This window comes from Dysidea avara, chromosome 12, assembly GCF_963678975.1.
Source record: "Dysidea avara chromosome 12, odDysAvar1.4, whole genome shotgun sequence".
In the NCBI taxonomy this organism is placed as follows: domain Eukaryota; kingdom Metazoa; phylum Porifera; class Demospongiae; order Dictyoceratida; family Dysideidae; genus Dysidea; species Dysidea avara.
The window spans coordinates 22,271,196-22,294,882 of record NC_089283.1 but is presented as its reverse complement, the minus strand read 5'-3'; the positions used below and the strand labels follow the sequence as shown (position 1 = coordinate 22,294,882).

Genomic DNA, 23,687 nt, shown 5'->3' with positions numbered 1-23,687 from the left:
AATTATAGAAGGAGGGTATAAGTTTTGTGGCTCTTCTTTGAACTGCTTCTAATTTACGAATGTTTTTCATAAGATGAGGGTTCCAGACAGTTGACGCATAGTCCAAAATTGGGCGAACAAGAGTAACGTATAATAATCTTATTGTGATGGCACAAATGAGTTCTATATTACAGAGTGTTAGATGTTGAAACACAACATCAAGCTTGATTTCATTTATTCATTGCTTGGTTTTACAGGTACGTGTTGATTGGAGCTGGCTGACTTTACTTGTTGCTTTGGAAAGTAGCTGCTTCCCTCAGAATTATCTTACCGTGCTTGATTATATAATGCTTTCCTTCCTTATTAAGATTAGCTAGCTCTGCACGAAGTTGTTTGCTCTTAGAGGAGTCAAGTCAGGTGTGATGAAAGTTTTGGTGACATGTAATGGGTGCTCTTTGCTTCTCAGGTTCCATTGGTTACGAAGGATGGTGAGTGTTTCTTCTCTAGAAGAGAGGGATACCTTGATTAGCCTGGGTTTATTATCTTGTTTTCCAATACATATAGAATTTGCGATAGAAGCTGATACACCAATGTACTGGTTATGGTTAGATTCTGGATGTTTTCTTTTTTTCTGGCATGTGCTTCTGTTAAGTTTGACTCAGGAACTTCAGGAGCAGATCCAGGAGCTGGCAAGGGGAGGGGCACAAACAGGCTAGCTAAGTTGTAGGTGGTTGGGGAGAGCCAGATTATCTTGTTAGTTGCTGCATTTTTGAAGCAGCAAATTAAATGATCACCTCTTTAGTGTCTCACTGTTGATTTTTGCCATTTTGACCTTTGCAAGGTGGTTGTGAAGTCTCTGTTTCAAAGGCTATGAATGTCTTAAACATCAATACAATAATTATTTTAGTGGTGCTTATTACGCACAAAGGTGCTGGGTGACAATTTCAGTTAGTTAACTTTGATTTGTTTTGGTTTCAGGTGAATTTGATTGTAATAAATGTGCAAGTTTTATAGCTAAACTGATCTTGGCCTGACATAAATATCAGTACTTTAATCAGAAGTATTGCTGCATGGCTCCTCCACAGGTAAGGAAGGTGGGGGGGCATTTGCCCCAAATGTCCCATCCTGGATCCGCTATTGAACAATATGTACAATCAAATTTTGTTTCCTTTTTTTCCTTTTCTTTCTCTTCCAATATGATGTCAGCAGTCATCGAAGCAATAGATTTGACAGACAAGGGATGTTTGCTGGAGAGCCGAGTGGAGACTGGAGAGCTCTTGTTTGGGTGGCTGAGTACTTGCTGTAGAGACATTATGTAGATCTTCTACATCATGGCAGTTTAATTGGTAGGATAGTTCATTTATTGTCTCAGCTAGCTAATTAAACTATCAAATCTGTTGGACAAATTATCCTGTAGCTACTGTGTCCAATTTGTTTTCAGTAGTAACAATACATGCTTCTTTAGTTTTGTCATAGGTGTAGGAAGTTTATTGATACACTCACAACAAAAAATACAATATTTTTGGGAAGGCAGGAAATCGTTCAATAGCTACTTATCCTTGCACAACTTCAGTGCTGGTGTACCTTCCACACCACACACACTCTAGATAGTCATTGGCAATTGGTCTATCACAAGTAATACAGGTACAGGTACCACAGTCGTTGATTGGTATGGTTTCAGGTGAAGTCAAGTAGTCATGTGCTCACAGTTGTGCCTGATTTTTCTAATTACCAGCATGGCAACAATGAAAAAAAACTATGATCAATGTGTGCACATGCATTGGTATTGCTGCAATATTATCAATTGTGGGTTCTAATTCATTTAATCCCAAGCCTTCTTGTCTTTTAACCTTATTTACAGTGGTAAATTGTGTATTGAAGATGTCCATAGGAACAGATCTCTTGGGGAGACCATGGGATATGGGTCTGCCAGTATGCATGTAATTCTCTGTAGTGAATGAACAACTAACTAAGAATGGTAATACGTACATGTAACGTGCTTGCTACCCAGGAGCTCTGATATTGTTGGACATAGTCTAGATTGGCAGTGGAAATATATTAGTAGAAACACAGTAGTCGTTTACTTGTCATGATTTATGTAGCAATAAGTTTTGAACTCCAACAGGTTTACAGTATAGTAGGAACTTTGACAAATTTAATGCAATTGAATTTTTGTCAATAGAAAATGTGTCATTATTAACTAAAACAGGTTATTAAAAGATTAGTTTGTCGAATATTTACTAGTACTTTAAGTCAATACTGGTATAGTTGAAAGTGATGTAATGCGTGCTCTACAGTGGACCAGATGATGAAGGATCTCAAACCAGGTGGAGAGTACTCCTTCTGGTAATTAGTTTGGCGTATTGTGTTTTGTGTGTATAGTATCACAGCTAGTACTGGAGAGTTTACTGTCCTGGAATCTTCTCCAGGTATATAAGTGATGCACACACGTGTAGTGTACTCATCTGTCCTACACTGTTCCTTTACTGTACAAACATACCACATTTTAGCAGCTCATTATATTCACTGTCAGCCGAGACACCATCAATATCCATCCGTCTAGCTCCTAAGATTGCAGCCAAGAGCAAATCATCAGATACCGTCCAATGGAACATAAGCTGTGACCAACCTTATGAACTCATGTTATTCCTTTTCCAGCAGGCACCAAATGACTATATGATCTCCAATTATTGAGTACTGCCTAGCTGGAATGGAACTTGGTAAGACATTGACTGCATGATAATCCATCCTTTGATGAATTTTCTCTACAAAACTGTTATAGCCAATGGCTTGCTTTGTGAAAAGGACCGGGGCTTCGCCTGCTGTGCAAAAATAGAGCAGCTTAGAAGTTAAGTTTATACTCACAGTAGATAGTAGTAGAGATAAAAGTACTGTAGCACCACTACTGTACTGTTTTCTACATTTAATCAGTAGCTGTACACAATATATAGTAAATCTGCTAGACTCTTTACAGTGCTGGGGTCACTCATAGCAGTTGTACTGTGGTAAGGAGAGCAGTTCAGAGTGCTACACAAATTTACACCTGGATCACTGACCAATTAAGTTTAGAGTTATGGCAAAAAATGGAGGTGTGTATGGTTAGGATTATTTGAAGCCAAATAGAGATTGTAGTGAATAATAAATTTGTTATATACAGTGGAACCTCTCTTAACAAACTCCCTGAAGTAAAGACACAATAGAAAAAAACCTCCATAATAAAGACAAAAATTTTGGTCCCAACAGGTCTGGTTAATACACTTTTTTACCTCTGAAAGAGGAAAACCCCTATATTACAGCAAAAGTGGCCAAAAAATTTTGGTCCCAAAATGTCTGTAATAGAGAGGTTCCATTGCCAAGCATTGACTGTGAATGTTTATCTCATTAAGTGTGTGAAGCAGTGAAATTAACTACTTATTCTACCATATATGGAATTATGTCACTTCTCTGATTGGCCCAAAAGGTTATATTAATCTAGTGCAAACAAGAAGTGACTTTAATGGCTTTTGTAAAGAAAACTGCCCACCAAGTAAAATAGCTGTGCCAAACTAATTTTGTGTAGCAGGTCAGTTTTTGTAAAACTAGAAGATAAAGGTTATAATTCATTTGTTATAATATATGGCTTTAGACTAGTGTGCAAGTAGTTGCAAAGGAACTAGGACAAACACAGACTATATTGGATCAAGACACTCTCCAATAGAACAGTCATACTGCTCTACTAACAGGCAATTTCAAATACTGACCTGCTGGGTCACTAACAGAGGGTAAAAATGTGAAACATAATATTAAATTGCTATATGGCCTTAGGGCTATCTGTAATCAGCTTTTATGCAAGCGTACAAAGAGAACTTTTCTAACCAGCATACTGTATAGAAATGTTGATCCACATGTTGTCTATCATGAACACAAACCTTTTTTTTGCCATAAAGGAGCAAAGTGGTGGAATCAACTTTCTCAACTTGATTTCTCTGAGAGCGACTTTATATCCACTCACTTATTGTACTCTAGTTAAGTTGTAAATATATTCAGTATCATTTGCTGTCGTAGCATATGTTGTTTTTTGTACTTTATTGTGTTGTAAATTGTCACATGAAAGAACGGCCCTGCTGAATGTGCTAAATTTAAAAATCAATCAAAATCATGTATACATGTATAAATACTCAAATACAATTCTGATGTAATGTCATCCATTTGAGGAAATTTGTTTTAATGCATGCACATCACAGAAACTACCCAAGTCACAATTCCCTAGTAGGATGGTATGTACTTATACTGTCTACTATTCATATATAACTGCAACACAACCTTGTGTTGTGGTAGCCCCTTCTTGTTACAGGGATCATGTGACGTGCAATGTTATTTTGTGTGTAACTCCATGATGGCTTGTTGGTTTTTTGTGAAATTTTTATGGGAGGTGCAGTCCTTGGATAACTCCGTTTCACAGACTTTTAACAAAGATGAGGCCAGCTGTTCGAGAGATATTCAGGTTAGACATAAAAGCATACTGGTTTCCAATACAAAATTATTTTTACACAATTCCATGCTTAACCAGAATGGCTTGTATAGCACTTTATCAAAAATAATCACCAAAATTAACAATTCTAAGAAATGTTTTAGACGATATAACAGCCCATTGGGAATTTGGTAACCTCCATATACCCTGTAGCCTCTATAGCTAGTTTACAAGTGCCGATAATTGCAACTTGCACTAACTGATGCCTTCAGACAAGCATAGCTAGATAACAACTAAGCATGGCTACCTGCTTGATTTTTTCACTGTTCAAGGTTGTACGTACAATGCATTCTTCATGGACTTACCAGTGTCCTCCTTTGCGTCCCATTCATCTTTGCTGACATTGCAAGGTGTTGATTCAGGGATAGTGCGTGCTTCCCTAGTGGAAATTGTCCGTATTTTCCATAGTGGCTATTTTAATTGCAGAGGCACATTTCGAACAGATCTTCATTCGTAATGCTATGTAATGGAGCTGACATTGAAGCTTGTTCAGCTCATTCGTCAAGGAGAACATTACAAGAGTCCACCACACAAGATGAAGAAATTACGGAACATTTAGAAGATGAAGTGGTGAAGAAAATATTCTTTACTTTGACACAATAACAGTGTTCCTCACCATCACCATTGGTAACCTGGTAACATAAACGCCAGTGTTAGGAGTAACGCGTTACATAAGTAACGCATTATGTAATATTATCGACAATATTATTAATTTTGTGGTAACTAAGTAATATAATGAAATACACTATAAAAACAGGTAATATAACTCAAGTTACTTTACTTACAAATGTAACATGTTACCTAAGTAATATAGTTACTGTAACGAATCTAATATTATTACTACAAGTAACAAAGTTACTAATCTTGTTAGTCATCCTCTGAGTAACGCCTAGCCTCAACGAAGTAACAAAGCCTACTGAATGAAGCTTATTCACCAGCTTCTTACTTATAACCAAGATTTGCACATTGTCTAACAACGCAATCATGTCACGTGATAACTTAAAGCTGTGGACACAGTAATATAATATAGTTACTTTATTTTATGAGTAATATGTAACTGTAAGTAATTAGTTCAGTTGCAAGTAATATGTAATATGTAACTAGTTACTTTTACAAAGTAACTTGCCCAGCACTGATAACACTAGCAGCATTGGACACACCTGCAGAACGTGTAATCTGATTGAAATAAAATTTCAATACAATGAGCTGTTTATTATGGACTTTGTATCATTATTATAATCTGATAAAAATATAAAAACAAAGCACAGACCATGAAACACTTACAATAAAAAAACACAAGAAATTGATTAGGTAGTCTAGAATGCCATATGTACAGGATGATTAGTGAGGGAGTGTTGGCAGATACAAACAATAAAGCGATTAAAATATTTGATATATTATATCAGAAATCTTTAAATTGTTCTAATTTGGCATCTGTCACGGGGGGCATAAATAGCCAACCATCTTCAGGATATTTATCAAAGTTACAAGTGTCTCCAGGGTGTTTCACTTGAGGGATAATTGGGGGCTAAAGGAATAACCTAACAGCATAATATGGGAATAAAAAAACAAACCTTCAGTTTTTTTTGGAATGCTGCATCCCAGTCTAAACACTTGAACCACTTATGTGTTTTGACATCATCAATTCCATTCTGAAACCAAGAAGGACATGATTACTAGATTCAAATCAACGCTTGTCACTGCCAACATACCCTCATGCAGCCCAGTCGCTTTGTGGTGTCATGTATTAACAGTTTCTTCATTATATCCCTACAAAGTATGCAGCACAAAATCAAGATGCTGTGACCTCATTGAAAACTTATACTGACTTTGCTGGAGATTCCAAATATATAGGAAAATCTGGTTTATTGCTGAAAATTTTTTCATAAATACGAAAAGGATGTTCATCAAAGAAGGGAGGATATCTAAATATAATTATTATCATTGATACTATTGTGTACAATACATTGTAGGCTTGCTGCTTACCCGACCAACATTTCAAATATTAGTATCCCGAGTGCCCACCAGTCCACAGCCTTGCCATGCCCTCTGCCTTGAATGATCTCTGGTGCTAAGTATTCAGGTGTGCCACATAATGTGTATGTCAATTTCCTACATAAAAGACAAATGCTTTCATCAGATACACAATGTGTATTTTACAAACAAAATGTGCACACACTTTCTGAACAGAGGTAAATATAGTACATGGAACCCCCGGAACCCCTCTGTATTGGATGCCTTCAGACCATTAGCAACCTAGGTGTCCTGATTCCAGGGATGTAAATGTGTGTACACTAAGACATTATCAAAGTGTCCTGATTTCAGGGGTGTACTGTATACTTTAATACAAATAGGTCGACCATGGCCGGACAAATGCCTTGGTTAAAAGTGACAGGGTGTCCTATTTGAGAGGTTCCACTATACATGGCTAAAAGTGCTATATGCACACATCAGCAATAGCAGTAATAGTGTTTACTGCAGAACTGCTTCTTGCAGTGTGTGAAAAGCTGAGGCAATACGAAAATTAGTTATTCTGCAAAAATTATAGTGCTGTAAAGCTGACAGGTAATGACCTATTCAACCTGTTATTTAGCAGTTTTGACTACTATTGAGGATCATATAGAGCACCAAATAAAACTATACAGTTTGAGTAATAATTTTTATGTGTTGCAGATGATGCAAGAGATAATAAATAATTTCATATAATTACCTTTAAGTCATTTAACACTTAGTAGGAATTAACTTATAGTATTTTATAGGACTTTGTTTTTGTACACTAGACTATGCTAGAACAGTCTAAATCTGTCAGACTTGTTTGAACTACTATGTATTCTAGTCCTATATAAAAAGACAAGATTGTATCATAATTTAAAATAACTGAACTGAACTCTATCGATCGTGATATGGACACACTACATGTATATGACACACTACATGTATATGACACACTACATGTATATTACACATACATGCATGCTTCCTGCTATGCTACAAAACAGGTCAATAATAATACTTTACTTTTGCTGACCAAGCTTTTATATAATAATATTATCAGTAGGAAAAAGCTTGATCAACAATGTAAAGTATTTTGTCCAATAAACACAGTTTCCTTAACATAACCATATTAGATTAATGTGTTAATTGATGTGGTGCTCATAATGACTGACTCTTGAAATAAAATAAATTAAGCATTACACAAAAAGCATGCATTAACTTGAAAGCAAACATAATTGATGGCCAGCAAAAGGAGTCCATTGTGTATGTGTGAGTGTTTGTCACATGTGAGCATGTATAGTGTTGTGCATGTACATGCATGACTAACCGTTTATCTTCAAGCCGTTTTGAGAATCCAAAGTCGGTGATTCTGATGTGTCCATCTCCGTCAATTAGGATATTTTCAGGTTTTAGATCACGATAGATTATGTTTAAACTATGTAGATAGTCTAATGCCATTACGATCTCGGAACTATAAAATACAGCCACATCATTTGTAAATCTTTGTGCTGCTTTTAAGTAGGCAAACAACTCTCCACCAATTACAAAATCCAGCAACATGTACAAAAATCTGTTATCATGATGCGTCCAATTTCTAAACGTTACAAAACAAATGCAAACACATTTAAGCAGATGGTTGAACTTACAGGTTTACAATAAATGGATGCGAGATGTGAGATAGGATCTCCTTTTCACTGTAAACATGTTGTTCTTGCTGCTGTCTAATTACCTCTGAGATGTACATAACTTTCAGAGCATAAAACTTATTCATTGAGTTATCTCGGACAAGTATCACTCTGCCAAAATTACCTGCGCCTGCAAAACAGCATGTAATAAACTAAGCCCTCCAGTGGTAAAATGTATATTTGTTCAGGAATCAGGATACAATGAAAGGGCAGCCTTTAATTGAACACGGGAGCTTTTAATGCTACGTCCATGCTGGATACAAAAGATGGCCCGGTCACCCCGGGAATAAAAAATTATAAATAATAAAATATAACTGAAAGGTGCCAAATTGCTAAACACATCTGCGTCGCAAGCAAACACCATTAAAAAATCCATTATTACCTATTGTGGCCATGATCTCCAGTTGCTTTAGAGAGTAGCTGCGCACCGGCTTGGTTGCCTTAGCCGGAAGAATAGGTGATGAGACATCCAGCGAGACTTGGCCTAGGTTATGTGTCAACTCGTTGGTCATAGTCATAGAGCTATCACTAGAAGATGAAGGACCGCTACACGCCATAATTTACACTTTATGAAGTCTTGTTCTACCTAATATATATATATGCATAAATATATATTTTAGAGTCTCGTTATGTGCAGACTTTAACATGGGCGCGCCCCTACTCACGTGAGTTGAGTACCTGATGCTCAACCGTGTTTCTCCGCGTAACAAAACATAACGAATGATCTTTTGGTGATTATGTTTTAACCATGGCCAGGACGGGTATCTAGATCACAAGATGGTATATATCTGTTTATCAGATAGCGCTGAGCTAGCATGATAGCTTCAATATGGAAGGTACATAACTGGTTTATGTCACTGGCACAGTATATGTGTCCACTAAGCATAGCCTCATGTATGTGTAGGGTTGAGGCAATCGTTTTCTGAGTTGTTTAACCCCAATGTAGTGTTAGCAACAATTCTGTCCCCTAAGGAAGAGTAATGTCCTAAGTAATGCAGTGTCACACTCAACCCGCCCAGGTCAGGCAGTGGTGGGGAATTGCAATAGTTATTAGAGCCAGTCGGTGTGTGTTGTGATGATGGTAAGAGGCCAGATGGTATGTCATTGATTCCTTGGTCACGGGGCTTACCCTTGCTCTGTGACTTTACCTGTGCAGACACCCTGGCCTTATCTACTTCTGCTAGTGGTGCCAGCCGGCTGGCAAACTCTGCAGAGTCAGATAAGTTCAGAAAGTATTCTTCTCTGACACCATCATTTCACTTCTCCCCTCTATGTGTTGAGACCCTGGGTGCTTGGGGATCATGTACATGCTCATTAGCGAGACGGATAGGTTCGCCCGGTAATGGAACAGTCTGGTGATAATAGGGCTACCCAATTTTTGATTCAGAAGGTTGCTATTGATGTGCAATGTGACAACGCTGCTTCTGTAATGACAACAATTCCTTCATCTCAGGATCAGGCACAGTTTGCCTCTCTGCCCACTGTTTGAGCGTTTGTTATTGATTTATATTATTATTATCTTTTCTTGACATTATTGTATTATTATTAGACAATTCTGCTTACATGCATGTACCTCTATGTCGAGGACGACTCAGGTAGAAATAAGTTGAGTATCCATGGCCCAATCAAAAGTATGTAGGGTGTGACAATGTGTGTCCACTCTCTACACATGTAAAATTAAGGGTACACCTTACACTTATAACCTAATTGAGTACACTTGATCGTTTCTTTGTATTGAACTATACACACTACACATATTCAACTATGGCGATCAAAGAGTTACATATCCTGGTATCGCCTTTTAAAAATTTCCTTGATTCACATGATCGTATGTTCCTCACTTCAACTGTCAGTATGAACGTCTGACTGTTCCACAAAGTTTACATATCAAACATGGAAAGCCTCACACCTCCATGATGCTGTTTAGTATCTGTCTAGTTAATAGTGTGTTTGTTTGTGTGTGTGTGTGTGTGTGTGTGTGTGTGTGTGTGTGTGTGTGTGTGTGTGTGTGTGTGTGTGTGTGTGTGTGTGTGTGTGTGTGTGTGTGTGTGTATGTGTGTTCAAGTTTGGGGTGACTGCTATGCTTATGTGGGTCCACAGAGCTCAAAATAACAGTTGGCAGTCTGCAGTTTCCATTCAAATCCCTCCTATATACTGCTAACCAATATTTGCTATGGTCAGCAGTTACTGCCTAGCATGTGAATAATATTCATGTGTCACAGTAGTGCCAATCAAATGTTAACAGTTTTCTGCTGAAACCACTTTTTGATTCAATTTCAGAGGATCTAATTTTCATGGCAGCATGCTTTTAGACACCCTAGTATGACATCTACACACTGGTATATGCCAACCTGGCTGCATCCCTCAATATGTATGTAGCACTGCAGATCAATAGTCAGCAACTACAGGATTTATTTTTTATTTTTTTATTTGCAATCACTGCAGTGCATAACTTTTTCGTTATTTTGAGCACTGATGCAAGAACCAGGTCGGGTACTACAAATGTTGGTTTTGGTGTTTGCCATAATATGAATTGTTGTCTATCTAATGTTATAGCATGTTGTTGCCTATCAATGTTGACTTGTTTCTTTGCTAAGGAAATATGGAAAGTTAGCACCTTTATGGTTTCCTGATAATATATGAACCCATTGACCTTATTAAACAGGTTGGTCACATTCAAGTTGGCTGGTGACTTTGTTGCATAAAGTGTCAATAGGTCATAGAGATCATCTTCCAAATTTTACCCATGAACATACACACACACTACACTACACACATGAACTCACGTACACGTACATGAATATTTGAGCAGGTTTCACTCTTGTTTCACTGTTAACAGATTGCTGAGTCTTGTCTTGGAGTTTTTGTGGTTGATGGCATTAATGAGACCAATCCAATTACCCTCAGGCTACAAGAAATGACTGCACACAATAAAGTAAGTGTTTTCTCAGTTACTTAGTAGAATATTGAATAGTACACCTTCATAATGTAGAGGTGTACTAGTTCATAACCTGGCCCAAAATACATTATTGGTGGTTGGTCCTAAAGTGTCTATGTTACATTGCAGTTACTGCATACTAGCAAACTCACCAACGATACATGGTGGTTGAAAACTTTGTTTGCTCTTCTCTCAGCAAAGAAGGAGACCAGCATGGATTGTACGGTGGTGAACTAATGTTAATAATCAAATGTTTACCTGTGGTATTTGCTATCAAATGTTAGTGTCTGTTGTTACCTACTATATGACACATTTTTAGTAAGTTTACTGTCTATCAAATGGTAACAAGTGTTGTTGTTAAGCTAAAGATAAGGTGTGTAGTGAATTATGAAATGCTTACCAGAAGCTTTATCTATCGAATGTCAGTGTGTGTTGTTACCTGACGTATATTTACTTACAACATTACCTATCAATGGTTAGACAAAGTCACTGACTATCAAATGGTAACCAATGCATTAATTTGTAAAGCTAATGCTAAGCTAATGCTAATGTGTGGCAGTCAATACCGAATGTTTACCTATAGTATTATTTTGCTGTCAAATGTTAGTGTGTCAAAAAAGTAACAGGAAAAATTTTTGGCAGCCAACTGGGTATCATACATTGTAGATGGCATGCGCATTGGGTACCTCCTAACGAATGGTAACAAAGGTCATCTTTGTCATCTTGGGTATGGTAAGGGTCTTGTCATAGATTGTATAGCACCATCTATTGCCTTGTTGTCATGTCATATGTAGTAAGTTAAGTATGCTTATGTGAAATACATTTTTTTATTATTATTTCAATAATGGTTCCTCTCTCTCTTTTACAGTCAGGGAGTACAATAAACCACCAACAATGAACCACCAAATAAGAGGTGGTAACCTTCCTATTATCTGGTATAAGAGGATTAATACATTGGTACAATACATTCTGTCAATTCCTTACCACTGGGAATCTCAATCCTGGTTTAACTTCTATGCTTGATCCAGGCAGCAAGTTTTGCCTCGGACATTTTGGAGATTGTCTCGAGTAGTGAGCATCACAACAAGGGATTGGTAAGTGTTGAAATGTGTGTATGTGCGTGCATTAGATTTCACAAAAAATTTCAGGATGATGATAAAGCTGTAAAAACTAGAAAGTTACTGTGAGTGATGTATAATCTATAATAGGAGAGGATATGCAGAGGATGTGTGTGCATGTGTGTGTGATGTTTTAGTGAACTGTGTGCGTGTGAAGCATATTCTTAGTGTATTGAACTGTGTGCATATGCAAGATACTGTATGATTTGAATCGTATATTTAGATTAAAGTGAGTTACTTTGAGTCTTCCTTATTTTTTCCTAGGAATATATTGGGGAATGCTTGTGTTATATTGCCTTCTCTCTATTTAGTTAGCTAATAATTGGACAGGCCCTTCCAACATGTTGGAAAGAAACTAAGGTGGTATGGAAATACTTTTGGAGAGGAACTAAACGTTACTATGGTAATGTAAACTTGACTTGTAGGTTGTATGTGCACAGACAAAAGTTCTGTAATTCCATAATGTGATTTATTATGGTGTTAGTTTTTGTACTGGTGATACTCCTGATGTTGGTGGGGAAGGTTGGAATTATGTTGAAGATTGTAGTTTTTGTTCTATTTATATGTAGGAGGTCAACACATCGACCAGGGGTCTCTGGATTGACTCGAGGATTGGGTGGCTGTCAAGTCCCAGTTGCTATCCAACTGTTGGAGTAGGCTGACTTATTTCTTGAGTATGTTCATTTGTTTCAGGTTTAAAGTGGTTACCAACTGATGAGTCCCGCCACTTAAAATAATAGGGACGAAAAGTCTTTTAGTAAGACTTCCTGGTTAACATTACAGTATATTCAATTAATCACTTGACCAACTAATGAATAATCAATACTGTCCTCAACCAGGGTTACTGTCCTATACTGAGGGATACTGTCTGTTTGTTTTGGACCTATTTGACATGGTCATTTTTAGTGAGTTCAACTTACAGTATTATTTCACATCTGATCCAAACAAGCCAGCATATAGCAACTCTGTAACATTCATGTAAACCATGCATGGTAGCTGTGCAATAATAATAAAACCTGTATCTTGATAAGTGACAACTATTTTATCTCAATAATAATGTAATATTATAAGCACAGTTTTATATATTTGTTGACATAAAGTCCTTTTCAAGTCAGAAATTTACCTGCTCCTTATTAATTTTATACCTTTCCAAAGATTTTTCATCTGACTGTGGTTGATATACACTAGATTACGGAGATTTACTATTATCTCGATAATGAAAATCATTATCTAATTTACGATAAGTGATTTAGGTATCTAGATTATCTTTTTAATCTCCCAGCCCTAATGCATGCGCATGTAGTTTTATTTGTATCATAAAAGAAAACATTGCAACCATTTAAACTATAACACGTAACAACTATAACTGTTGATTTACGTACAATTGATACAGCAATGGTGTCTTCGCCACGACGACAGTTATCTTTCTTGGGAGCTTCATTTCTGGCAACAGTTGTTTTTATTGGGCTAGAGAAAAACATAGCACTCTTAACACAATAAAGTATTTCTACTACATCACTTAATAACTGAGACAACACTTACTTACTCACTTTATTGTGTGCAGTCATTTCTTGTAGCCTGAGGGTAATTGGATTGGTTTCATTAATGCCATCAACCACAAAAACTCCAAGACAAGACTCAGCAATCTGTTAACAGTGAAACAAGAGTGAAACCTGTTTGTATGTGTGTGTGTGTGATTGTGTGTGTGTGTGTGTGCGTGCGTGTGTCGGTAGGTAAAATTTGGAAGATGATCTCTATGACCTATTGACACTTTATGCAACAAAGTCACCAGCCAACTTGAATGTGACCAACCTGTTTAATAAGGTCAATGTGTTCATACATTATCTGGAAACCATAAAGGTGCTAACTTTCCATATTTTCTTAGCAAAGAAACAAAGTCAATACAATATTAGACAACAACTCATATTATGGCAAATACCAAAGCCAACATTTATAGTATGGTTACATTAGGCAGGTCACTTTGTTCACAAATGACACATTATAATTGGTAGCCATTACATGGTGTGAACATTCCTACACATTGCAATACACAAAATGGGCATAACTCCATGTATAAACGTGATCAGTGGATATCGCTCACAAATAAAGCTGGGACGAGGCTATGGTGCGTGCTAATACACTTCTACATCATCCAACAAAATAATACATTTTACGTGTAATCTGGTCCAAGTTAAACTCAAATATTGTATAAGTATAGATGACCCAACCTGGTTTCAACCCTGGCATGGACCCATATAAACATAGCAGTCACCCCAAACTTGAACACACACACACACTATTAACTAGACAGATGCTAAACAGCATCATGGAGGTGTGAGGCTTTCCATGTTGGATATATAAACTTTGTGGAATGGTCAGACGTTCATACTGACAGTTGAAGTGAGGAACATACGATCATGTGAATCAAGGAAATTTTTAAAAGGCGATACCAGGATATGTAACTCTTTGATCGCCATAGTTGAATATGTGTATAGTACAATACAAAGAAACGATCAAGTGTAATCAATTAGGTTATAAGTGTAAGGTGTACGCTTGATTTTACATGTGTAGAGAGTGGACACACATTGTCACACCCCACATACTTTTGATTGGGCTGTGGATACTCAACTCATTTCTACCTGAGTCGTCCTCGACATAGAGGTACATGCATATAAGCAGAATTGTCTAATGACTATTGCAATTCCCTACCACTGCCCGACCTGATTGAGTGTGACACTGCATTACTTAGGACATTATTTTAATTTACTCATCCTTAGGGGACAAAATTGCTGCTAACACTACATTGGAATTAAACAACTTAAAAAATGATTGCCTCAGCCCATCACATACATGAGGCTATGCTTATGCACCTATCAATGTATTGCCCCACTACCCCCCCCCCCCCCCCTCGGGCATATATGGGGCTATAGTGGGGATTTGACACAGCCGAATGTCAAATGCCCCATAGTAGGGCAAACCTATCGTGTCAAATCCCCACCGTTGGCCCCAGTTGCAACGCGGGATTAACTCGGGATTTGACATAGCGAAGGAAGTTACAACAAAAAATATTTGGACGATCGTCAAATGCCCCATAGTGGGGCAGCCGTTTCGTGTCAATTCCCCCTGTAAAGCCCCACTTACGCCCGGGGGGGGGGGGGGGTGGTGGGGCAATACATTGATAGGTGCATTAGTGGCCAGTGACATAAACCAGTTATGTACCTTCCATATTGAAGCTATCAAGCTAGCTCAGTGCTATCTGGTAAACAGATATATACCGTCTTGTGATCTAGATATCCGTCCTGGCCATGGTTAAAACATAATCACCAAAAGGTCATTCATTATGTTTTGTTACGCGGAGAAACACGGTTGAGCATCAGGTACTCAACTCACGTGAGTAGGGGCGCGCCCATGTTAAAATCTGCACTTAGCACATTTGTTGAATCACGTTTTTGTGGTTGTCGATGTTCAACATTTATACCGTGTTTTTCAGGTTTCTTGCGAAAATCAAAGTATAAACGTGATCAAACACGTGATCTGTAATTCAAACATCTCGAACTTGCAAGGCATTAAAGTGAATATTCGTACCTTTTGCCGATCATTGTACACGTTCAAGTATTGCTAGTATGTTGCAAGTTATGTAAGCCTTGCTAGTTCGAAGCACGGATCACGTGTTTGATCACGTTAATGCTTTGATTTTCGCCAGAAACCTGAAAAACACGGTATTTTGGCAGGTGGTCAGGTTGTTTCATCACGTGATCCGGTGTCACGTGATCCGGTGTCACGTGATCCCTCTCAGCGCAGGTCGGTGACAGGCGCGTAGCTGCTTTTCGAGCCTTTGTTGTAATCTGTATGACTCGATGTTGGATTTTTGGCCCCTGCAGCTAACTCGAGCCTATCTGGGCGAGAGTTCCATAGCCCATGCTGACGGGTCTGACCTTTCACCTTATTCCTTGTCTATTAGGAGTAAGGGAGTATGTGGTGGAATTTGTAGAACAGGGTTGGGAGTGGGCGGGGCACTTTTACGCACGACAAGTTGAAGTTCGATCACACGAGTCAACAAATGGCGCATTCTGCATCACGTGCGTGATTGGCTGGAAGCGTGCGTGATTCTTTGTGTGCTAACCACGGTTAAGCTATTAACCTTCATTTAGCACATTTGTTGAATCACGTTTTTGTGGTTGTCGATGTTCAACATTTATATTTTGGCAGGTGGTCAGGTTGTTTCATCACGTGATCCGGTGTCACGTGATCCCTCTCAGCGCAGGTCGGTGACAGGCGCGTAGCTGCTTTTCGAGCCTTTGTTGTAATCTGTATGACTCGATGTTGGATTTTTGGCCCCTGCAGCTAACTCGAGCCTATCTGGGCGAGAGTTCCATAGCCCAAAGAAAGCCCATAATGGGGTAGTACGGGTTATAACTAAATGGCTAGTTGAAGTGTTGTTTGAGCTTAGTTTTCTTGTTGCCCAGATGAGGTCTTGTCACCTTTGATAGGCGCTGTTAAGTGTTAGCACGTGTGTCTACCTATTCGTGGTTGACCTGGCCACCTCGGTGCAAACCATGCCAGCAGCGCCGTTAGGAGTTGCAATTAGGTAATGGTTGTTGATACTGACCAGCATAAAAAGGCCAGATGTTTCTGCCACCTTTATTGCAATTGATATGGTCTGATGCCACCTCCTCTGTAATTGATATAGTCGGATGCTAACAGTATAAACTGTATGATGTTACTGGTCTAGCTGTCTTGTTCACTGCAGCTGATCATGGTGCAGTCTGGTGATGACATAGCTGAGGTATGGTTGCTGTGCTGATGTTTCTGCCACCTTGTTGTGACCTGGTCCCGTGCTAACGATATAGCTGATATGTGGCTGTAGTTACAGTGCATGGTAATAATGTATAGCTGTCCCAATTTTTTGCCACCGATGTAGACGGACGTTGACTGTATAGTGTTGCTGATGTAGCAGTCACCCCAACCGCAGCTGATGCTTGCAATATAGCTGCCATGTAGATGTGTGATGACAGGTCACATTTGTGATTGATAATTGGGTAGCTGATGTGTGACTGTACTGTGATATCCACATTAATTTTACTGGGATTGATGCACCCAGGTACTAATGTCGTAGCAAACGTGACTGAAGAGCACTACCAGCAGTGTCACATTTATTGCAGTCAGCTGCAGGTGTTACCAGCATTGCTGAAGTGTGAGTGTACCGGCTGAGTTACCAAATAGCTGTCATATATTTATTGCAGTTGATGCAATCAGACACACGTAGTAGATGTGTGATTGCAATGTAGTTGTCCCATTTGATGCGGCAGGTGCTGCCGATCGACATTGCTGATGTGTGACTATGAGCTCCCAACTTGCATGTCTGTGGTTGATGCAGTCAGGTGCTACTCATCTTACAAGTGCTACTGATGTAGCTCATGTTACAAGTACTACCGAGGTAGCATATGACCATGTTTGTGTGTAGTTCATATTTGCGTGCTACTGACGTAACTCATGTTACAACTTACAAGTACTACCGAGGTAGCTCATGTGTAGATAGTTCATGTTTGAGTGCTACCAGTGTAGCCCTTGTTTGAGCGCTGACGTAGCCCCCGTTTACCAATGTCGCTCATGTTTGAGTGCTACTGAGATAGCTCGTGTGTGAGTGCTATTGACATCACTCATAATTGAGTGCTGCCAACTTCCATCATCTGAGTGCTACCGACATAGCTCATGTATGGGAGCTACCAACGTAGCTCATATCTGGGTAATACCAATGTAGCTCATGTTTCGTGAGTGCTACGGACATAGCTTGTGTTTGAATACTGCCAACGTAGCTCAAATCTGAGTGCTACTGATGTAGCTCATGTTTGAGTGCTACTGATGTAGCACATGTGAGTGCTACCAACATAGCTCACATTGTGAGATGTAGCTCATGTTTGAGTATCAACTTACCAACATAGCTCATGTCTGGCTACTACTGATGTAGCTCATGTCTGAGTGTTACTGACATATTGAGTGCTACCGACATAGCTTGGGTTTGAGTACTACTGGCATAGCTCATGTGAGTGCTACTGACGTAGCTCATGTGTGAGTGCTACCGACATAGCTCATATTTAAATTATGCTGGCGTAGCTGATTTTTATTATTATTATTTTTTAAATTATTTTTTAGTGCTACCGACGTAGCTCATGTTTGAATACTACTGATATAGCTCATGTGAGTGCTACTGACGCTGCTCATGTGTAAGTGCTGCCGGTGTAGCTGATGTTTGTGCGCTCCCGACGTAGCTCATGTTTGAGTGCTACTGACATAGCTCATGTGTGAGTACTACCAACATAGCTCGCGTTGTGATATGTAGCTCGTGTACGAGTACCAACTTACCTCATTTCAGTACTACCGACATAGCTCATGTTTGAGTGCTACTGACGTAGCTTGTGTTTGAGTGCTACCGGCATAGCTCATTTTGAGTTCTACCGACGTAGCTCCTTTGTGAGTGCTACCAACGTAGCTCACATTGTGATGTGTAGTTCCTACTTGAGTCCAAACTTACCTCATTTTAGTACCACCAGCATAGCTCATGTTTGGCTAGTACCGATTTATCTCATGTCTGAGTGTTACTGACAGCTTGTATCTGGGTGTTACTGACCTGTTGAGTGCTACTGATGTAGCTCGGGTTTGAGTACTACTGATATAGCTTGTGTGAGTGCTACCGACATACGTAGCCCATGTGTGAGTGCTACCGACGTAGCTTATGTTTGAGTGCTAATAGCGTAGCTGATGTTTGAGTGCTACCGACGTAGCTCATGTTTGGGTGCTACCGACGTAGCTCATGCTTGAGTGCTACCAACGTAGCACATGTGTGAGTGCTACCAACGTAGCTAACCTTGTGATATGTGGCTCATGTCTGAGTACTAACTTACCTCATTTCAGCCAACATATATAGCTCATGTTTGAGTGCTACCAACGTAGCTTATGTTGACATAGATCCTGTGTGAGTGCTACCAACGTTGTGATATATAACTCATGTTTGAGTACCAACTTACCTTGTTTCAGTACTACCAGCATAGCTGATGTCTGGCTACTACTGATGTAGTTTATGACTGAGTGTTACTGACAGCTCATGTCTGGGTATTACTGACATATTGAGTGCTACCGATGTAGCTCAAGTTTGTGTACTAGTGAATGTGGGTGCTACTGACGTAGCTCATGTGTGAGTGCTACCGATGCAGCTCGTGTTTGAGTGCTACCAACGTAGCTCTTGTTTGAGTGGTACCAGTGCGTATATCTCATTCACTCAAGATATTGCACAGTTAGGTGTGCGAATTTCGTAGTTATAACATGGGCACGAGTGATCTGCCAGAAATGTATACCCAAGTCCTCGGTGCAAGAGTGCTACTGATGTAGCTCATGTTTGAGTGCTACCGATGTAGCTCATGTCTGAGTGCTACCAGTGTAGCTTATGTCTGAGTGCTACCGACATAGCTCATCACATTGTTACATGCAGCCCGTGTCTGAGTACCAACTTACCTCATCTCAGCACTACCAACGCAGCTCATGTTTGAGTACTACTGACACAGCTCATGCTTGAGTACTACTGACATAGTTCATGTGAGTGCTACTGATGTAGCTGATGTGTGAGTGCCACCACTGTAGCTCATGTTTGAATGCCACCAATGCAGCTCGTGCGACCGGCATAGTCTGCACCGCAAGATGCAGCTCATGTTAAGTACCATTTGAGTGTTGCCAACATAGCTCCCATTGTGATATGTAGCTTACGTTTGAGCACCAACTTGCCTCCTTTCATCAGTATTACCAACATAGCTCGTGTCCGGCTACCACTGATGTAGCTCATGTCTGAGCGTTACTGATGTATTGAGAGCTACCGGCATAGCTCAGGTGTGAGTACTACTGGCATAGCTCATGTGTGAGTGCTACTGACGTAGCTCATGTTTGAGTGCTACCAGCCTAACTGATGTGTGATGAGTGCTACCAACGTAGCTCATGTTTGAGTGCTACTAACATAGCTCATGTTTGAGTGCTACCAGGTAGCTCATGTTTGAGTGCTACCAATGTAGCTCATGTGTGAGTGCTACCAACGTAGCTCACATTGTGATATGTAACTCATGTTCGAGTACCGACTTACCTCATTTCAGTAGTACCAACGTAGCTCATGTTTGAGTACTACTGACACAGCTCATGTTTGAGTACTACTGACATAGCTCATGTGAGTGCTACCGACGTAGCTCATGTGAGTGCTACCGACGTAGCTCATGTGTGGGTGCTACTGATGTGGCTCATGTTTGAGTGCCACCGATGTAACTCACATTGTGATATATAGCTCATGTCTGAGTACCAACTTACCTCGTTTCAGTACTACCAACATAGTTCATGTTAGAGTACTACTGACACATGTTTGAGTAATACCAACTGAGTGATACCGATGTAGCTCATGTATGAGTGCTACTGATGTAGCTCACGTTTGAGTGCTACCAACGTAGCTCACACTGTGATATATAACTCATGTTTGAGTACCAACTTACCTCATTTCGGTACTACCACCATAGCTCATGTTGGCTATTACTGATGTAGCTCATGACTGAGTGTTGCTGACAGCTCATGTCTGGGTGTTACTGGCAGATTGAGTGCTAACGATGTAGCTCAACTACTGACATAGCTCATGTGAGTGCTACCGACGTAGCTCATGTGAGTGCTACCGACGTAGCTCATGTGAGTGCTACCGACGTAGCTCATGTGTGTGCTACCAAAGTAGTTCATGTATGAGTGCTACCGATGTAGCTCATGTTTGAGTGCTACCGACATAGCTCATGTTTGAGTGCTCCAGGCATAGCTCATGTTTGAGTGCTACCAACGTAGCTCATGTTTGAGTGCTACTGATGTAGCTCGTGTTTGAGTGCTACCAACGTAGCCCATGTTTGAGTGCTACTGACGTAGCTCATGTTTGAGTGCTCCAGACATAGCTAATGTTTGAGTGCTACCGACGTAGCTCATATGAGTGCTACCGACGTAGCTCATGTGTGTGCTACCGATGTAGCTCATGTTTGAGTGCTACCGATGTAGCTCATGTTTGGGTGCTACCGACATAGCTCATGTTTGAGTGCTCCAGGAATAGCTCATGTTTGAGTGCTACCGACGTAGCTCATGTTTGAGTACTATCGGCGTAACTGATGCATAAGTGCTACCGACGTAGCTCACATTGTGAGATGTAGCCCATGTTTAAGTACCAACTTACCCCATTTGAGTGTTTCCAATATTGCTCACATTGTGATATGTATTGATACAGCTTATGCATGAGATGTAGCTCATGTGTGAGTGCTACCAAAGTAGCTCATATCTGTGAATGCTACCACCGACATAGCTCATGTCAGTGAGTACTACCGGCGTAGCTCATGTCTGTAAGTGCCACTGACGTAGCTCATGTTTGAGTGCTACCGATGTAGCTAATGTTTGAGTACTTGATGCGTGAGTGCTACCGACGTAGTTCACATTGTGAGACGTAGCCCATGTTTAAGTACCAACTTTCTCCATTTGAGTGTTTCCAACATTGCTCACATTGTGATATGTAGTGATACAGCTCATGTGTGAGTGCTACCAACGTAGCTCATGTCTGTGAGTGCTACCACTGATGTAGCTCGTGTCTGTGAGTGCTACCACTGATGTAGCTCATGTCTGAGTGCTACCGACGTAGCTGTGTGAGTGCTACCGATGTAGCTCACATTGTGAGATGTGGCTCATGTTTAAGTACCAACTTACCCCATTTGAGTGTTTCTAACATTGCTCACATCGTGATATGTAGTGATACAGCTTATGCATGAGATGTAGCTCATGTGTGAGTGCTACCAACGTAGCTCATGTCTGTGAGTGCTACCACCGACGTAGTTCGTGTCTGTAAGTGCTACCGACATAGCTGATGCCTGAGAGTGCTACCAACGTAGCTCATGTCTGTGACTGCTACCAACGTAGCTCGTGTCTGTGAGTGCTACCGACGTAGCTCATGTCTGCGAGTGCTACCAACGTAGCTCATGTCTGTGAGTGCTACCGACATAGCTCATGTCTGTGAGTGCTACCGACGTAGCTCATGTCTGTGAGTGCTACCGATGTAGCTCATGTCTGTGAGTGCTACCAACGTAGTTGATGCGTGAGTGCTACCGATGTAGCTCACATTGTGAGATGTAGCCCATGTTTAAGTACCAACTTACCTCATTTGAGTGTTTCCAACATTGCTCACATCGTGATATGTAGTGATACAGCTTATGCATGAGATGTAGCTCATGTGTGAGTGCTACCAATGTAGCTCATGTCTGTGAGTGCTACCACCGACGTAGTTCGTGTCTGTAAGTGCTACCGACATAGCTGATGCCTGAGAGTGCTACCAACGTAGCTCATGTCTGTGACTGCTACCAACGTAGCCCGTGTCTGTGAGTGCTACCGACGTAGCTCATGTCTGTGAGTGCTACCGACGTAGCTCATGTCTGTGAGTGTTACCGACGTAGTTGATGCGTGAGTGCTACCGATGTAGCTCACATTGTGAGATGTAGCCTATGTTTAAGTACCAACTTACCCCATTTGAGTGTTTCCAACATTGCTCACATCGTGATATGTAGTGATACAGCTTATGCATGAGATGTAGCTCATGTGTGAGTGCTACCAATGTAGCTCATGTCTGTGAGTGCTACCACCGACGTAGTTCGTGTCTGTAAGTGCTACCGACATAGCTCATGTCTGTGACTGCTACCAATGTAGCTCGTGTCTGTGAGCGCTACCGACGTAGCTCATGTCTGTGAGTGCTACCGACGTAGCTCATGTCTGTGAGTGCTACCGACGTAGCTCATGTCTGTGAGTGCTACCGACGTAGCTCATGTCTGTGAGTGCTACCGACGTAGCTCATGTCTGTGAGTGCTACCGACGTAGCTCATGTCTGTGAGTGTTACCGACGTAGTTGATGCGTGAGTGCTACCGATGTAGCTCACATTGTGAGATGTAGCCCATGTTTAAGTACCAACTTACCCCATTTGAGTGTTTCCAACATTGCTCACATCGTGATATGTAGTGATACAGCTTATGCATGAGATGTAGCTCATGTGTGAGTGCTACCAATGTAGCTCATGTCTGTGAGTGCTACCACCGACGTAGTTCGTGTCTGTAAGTGCTACCGACATAGCTCATGTCTGTGAGCGCTACCGACGTAGCTCATGTCTGTGAGTGCTACCGACGTAGCTCATGTCTGTGAGTGCTACCGACGTAGCTCATGTCTGTGAGTGCTACCGACGTAGCTCATGTCTGTGAGTGCTACCGACGTAGCTCATGTCTGTGAGTGCTACCGACGTAGCTCATGTCTGTGAGTGCTACCGACGTAGCTCATGTCTGTGAGTGCTACCGACGTAGCTCATGTCTGTGAGTGCTACCGACGTAGCTCATGTCTGCGAGTGCTACTGATGTAGCTGCCAATCCACCTGTCCCTC

The 23,687-nt window shown here is 40.4% G+C and overlaps 1 protein-coding gene and 2 long non-coding RNA genes across 4 annotated transcripts; 1 reads left to right on the top strand and 2 right to left on the bottom strand.

The window, feature by feature from the left end:
* Positions 1 to 5,698: 5,698 nt before the first annotated feature.
* LOC136241464 (cAMP-dependent protein kinase catalytic subunit PRKX-like) lies at positions 5,699 to 8,781 on the bottom strand. The gene is made up of 8 exons (XM_066032678.1): positions 8,552 to 8,781; positions 8,131 to 8,299; positions 7,812 to 8,078; positions 6,476 to 6,601; positions 6,319 to 6,414; positions 6,202 to 6,259; positions 6,064 to 6,141; positions 5,699 to 6,017 (listed from the first exon to the last, which is right to left on the bottom strand). Exons 1-8 carry the CDS (start codon positions 8,724 to 8,726, stop codon positions 5,892 to 5,894), a joined length of 1,095 nt encoding a protein of 364 aa, XP_065888750.1. The 5' UTR covers positions 8,727 to 8,781; the 3' UTR covers positions 5,699 to 5,891.
* Positions 8,782 to 8,830: 49 nt separating this feature from the next.
* LOC136241465 (uncharacterized) lies at positions 8,831 to 13,334 on the top strand. 2 transcript variants are annotated; one of them, XR_010694308.1, is made up of 6 exons: positions 8,831 to 9,005; positions 11,009 to 11,104; positions 11,976 to 12,201; positions 12,256 to 12,290; positions 12,537 to 12,628; positions 12,795 to 13,334. It is a non-coding gene; the product is annotated as an uncharacterized lncRNA (long non-coding RNA). The 2 variants fall into 2 exon arrangements; XR_010694309.1 differs by having other exon boundaries at positions 12,537 to 12,747.
* Positions 13,335 to 13,523: 189 nt separating this feature from the next.
* On the bottom strand, positions 13,524 to 15,617 carry LOC136241463 (uncharacterized). Its single transcript, XR_010694307.1, has 3 exons — positions 15,445 to 15,617; positions 13,776 to 13,871; positions 13,524 to 13,692 (listed from the first exon to the last, which is right to left on the bottom strand). It is a non-coding gene; the product is annotated as an uncharacterized lncRNA (long non-coding RNA).
* Positions 15,618 to 23,687: the final 8,070 nt, after the last annotated feature.

Coding starts and splice junctions, on each gene's coding strand:
- LOC136241464 (XM_066032678.1), bottom strand. CDS start 8,726: ATGGCGTGTAGCGGTCCTTCATCTTCTAGTGATAGCTCTATGACTATG. Junction 6,415..6,475: donor ATATTTGAAATGTTGGTCGG/GTAAGCAGCAAG, acceptor AATTATATTTAG/ATATCCTCCCTTCTTTGATG. Junction 6,018..6,063: donor CATTCCAAAAAAAACTGAAG/GTTTGTTTTTTT, acceptor TTATTCCTTTAG/CCCCCAATTATCCCTCAAGT.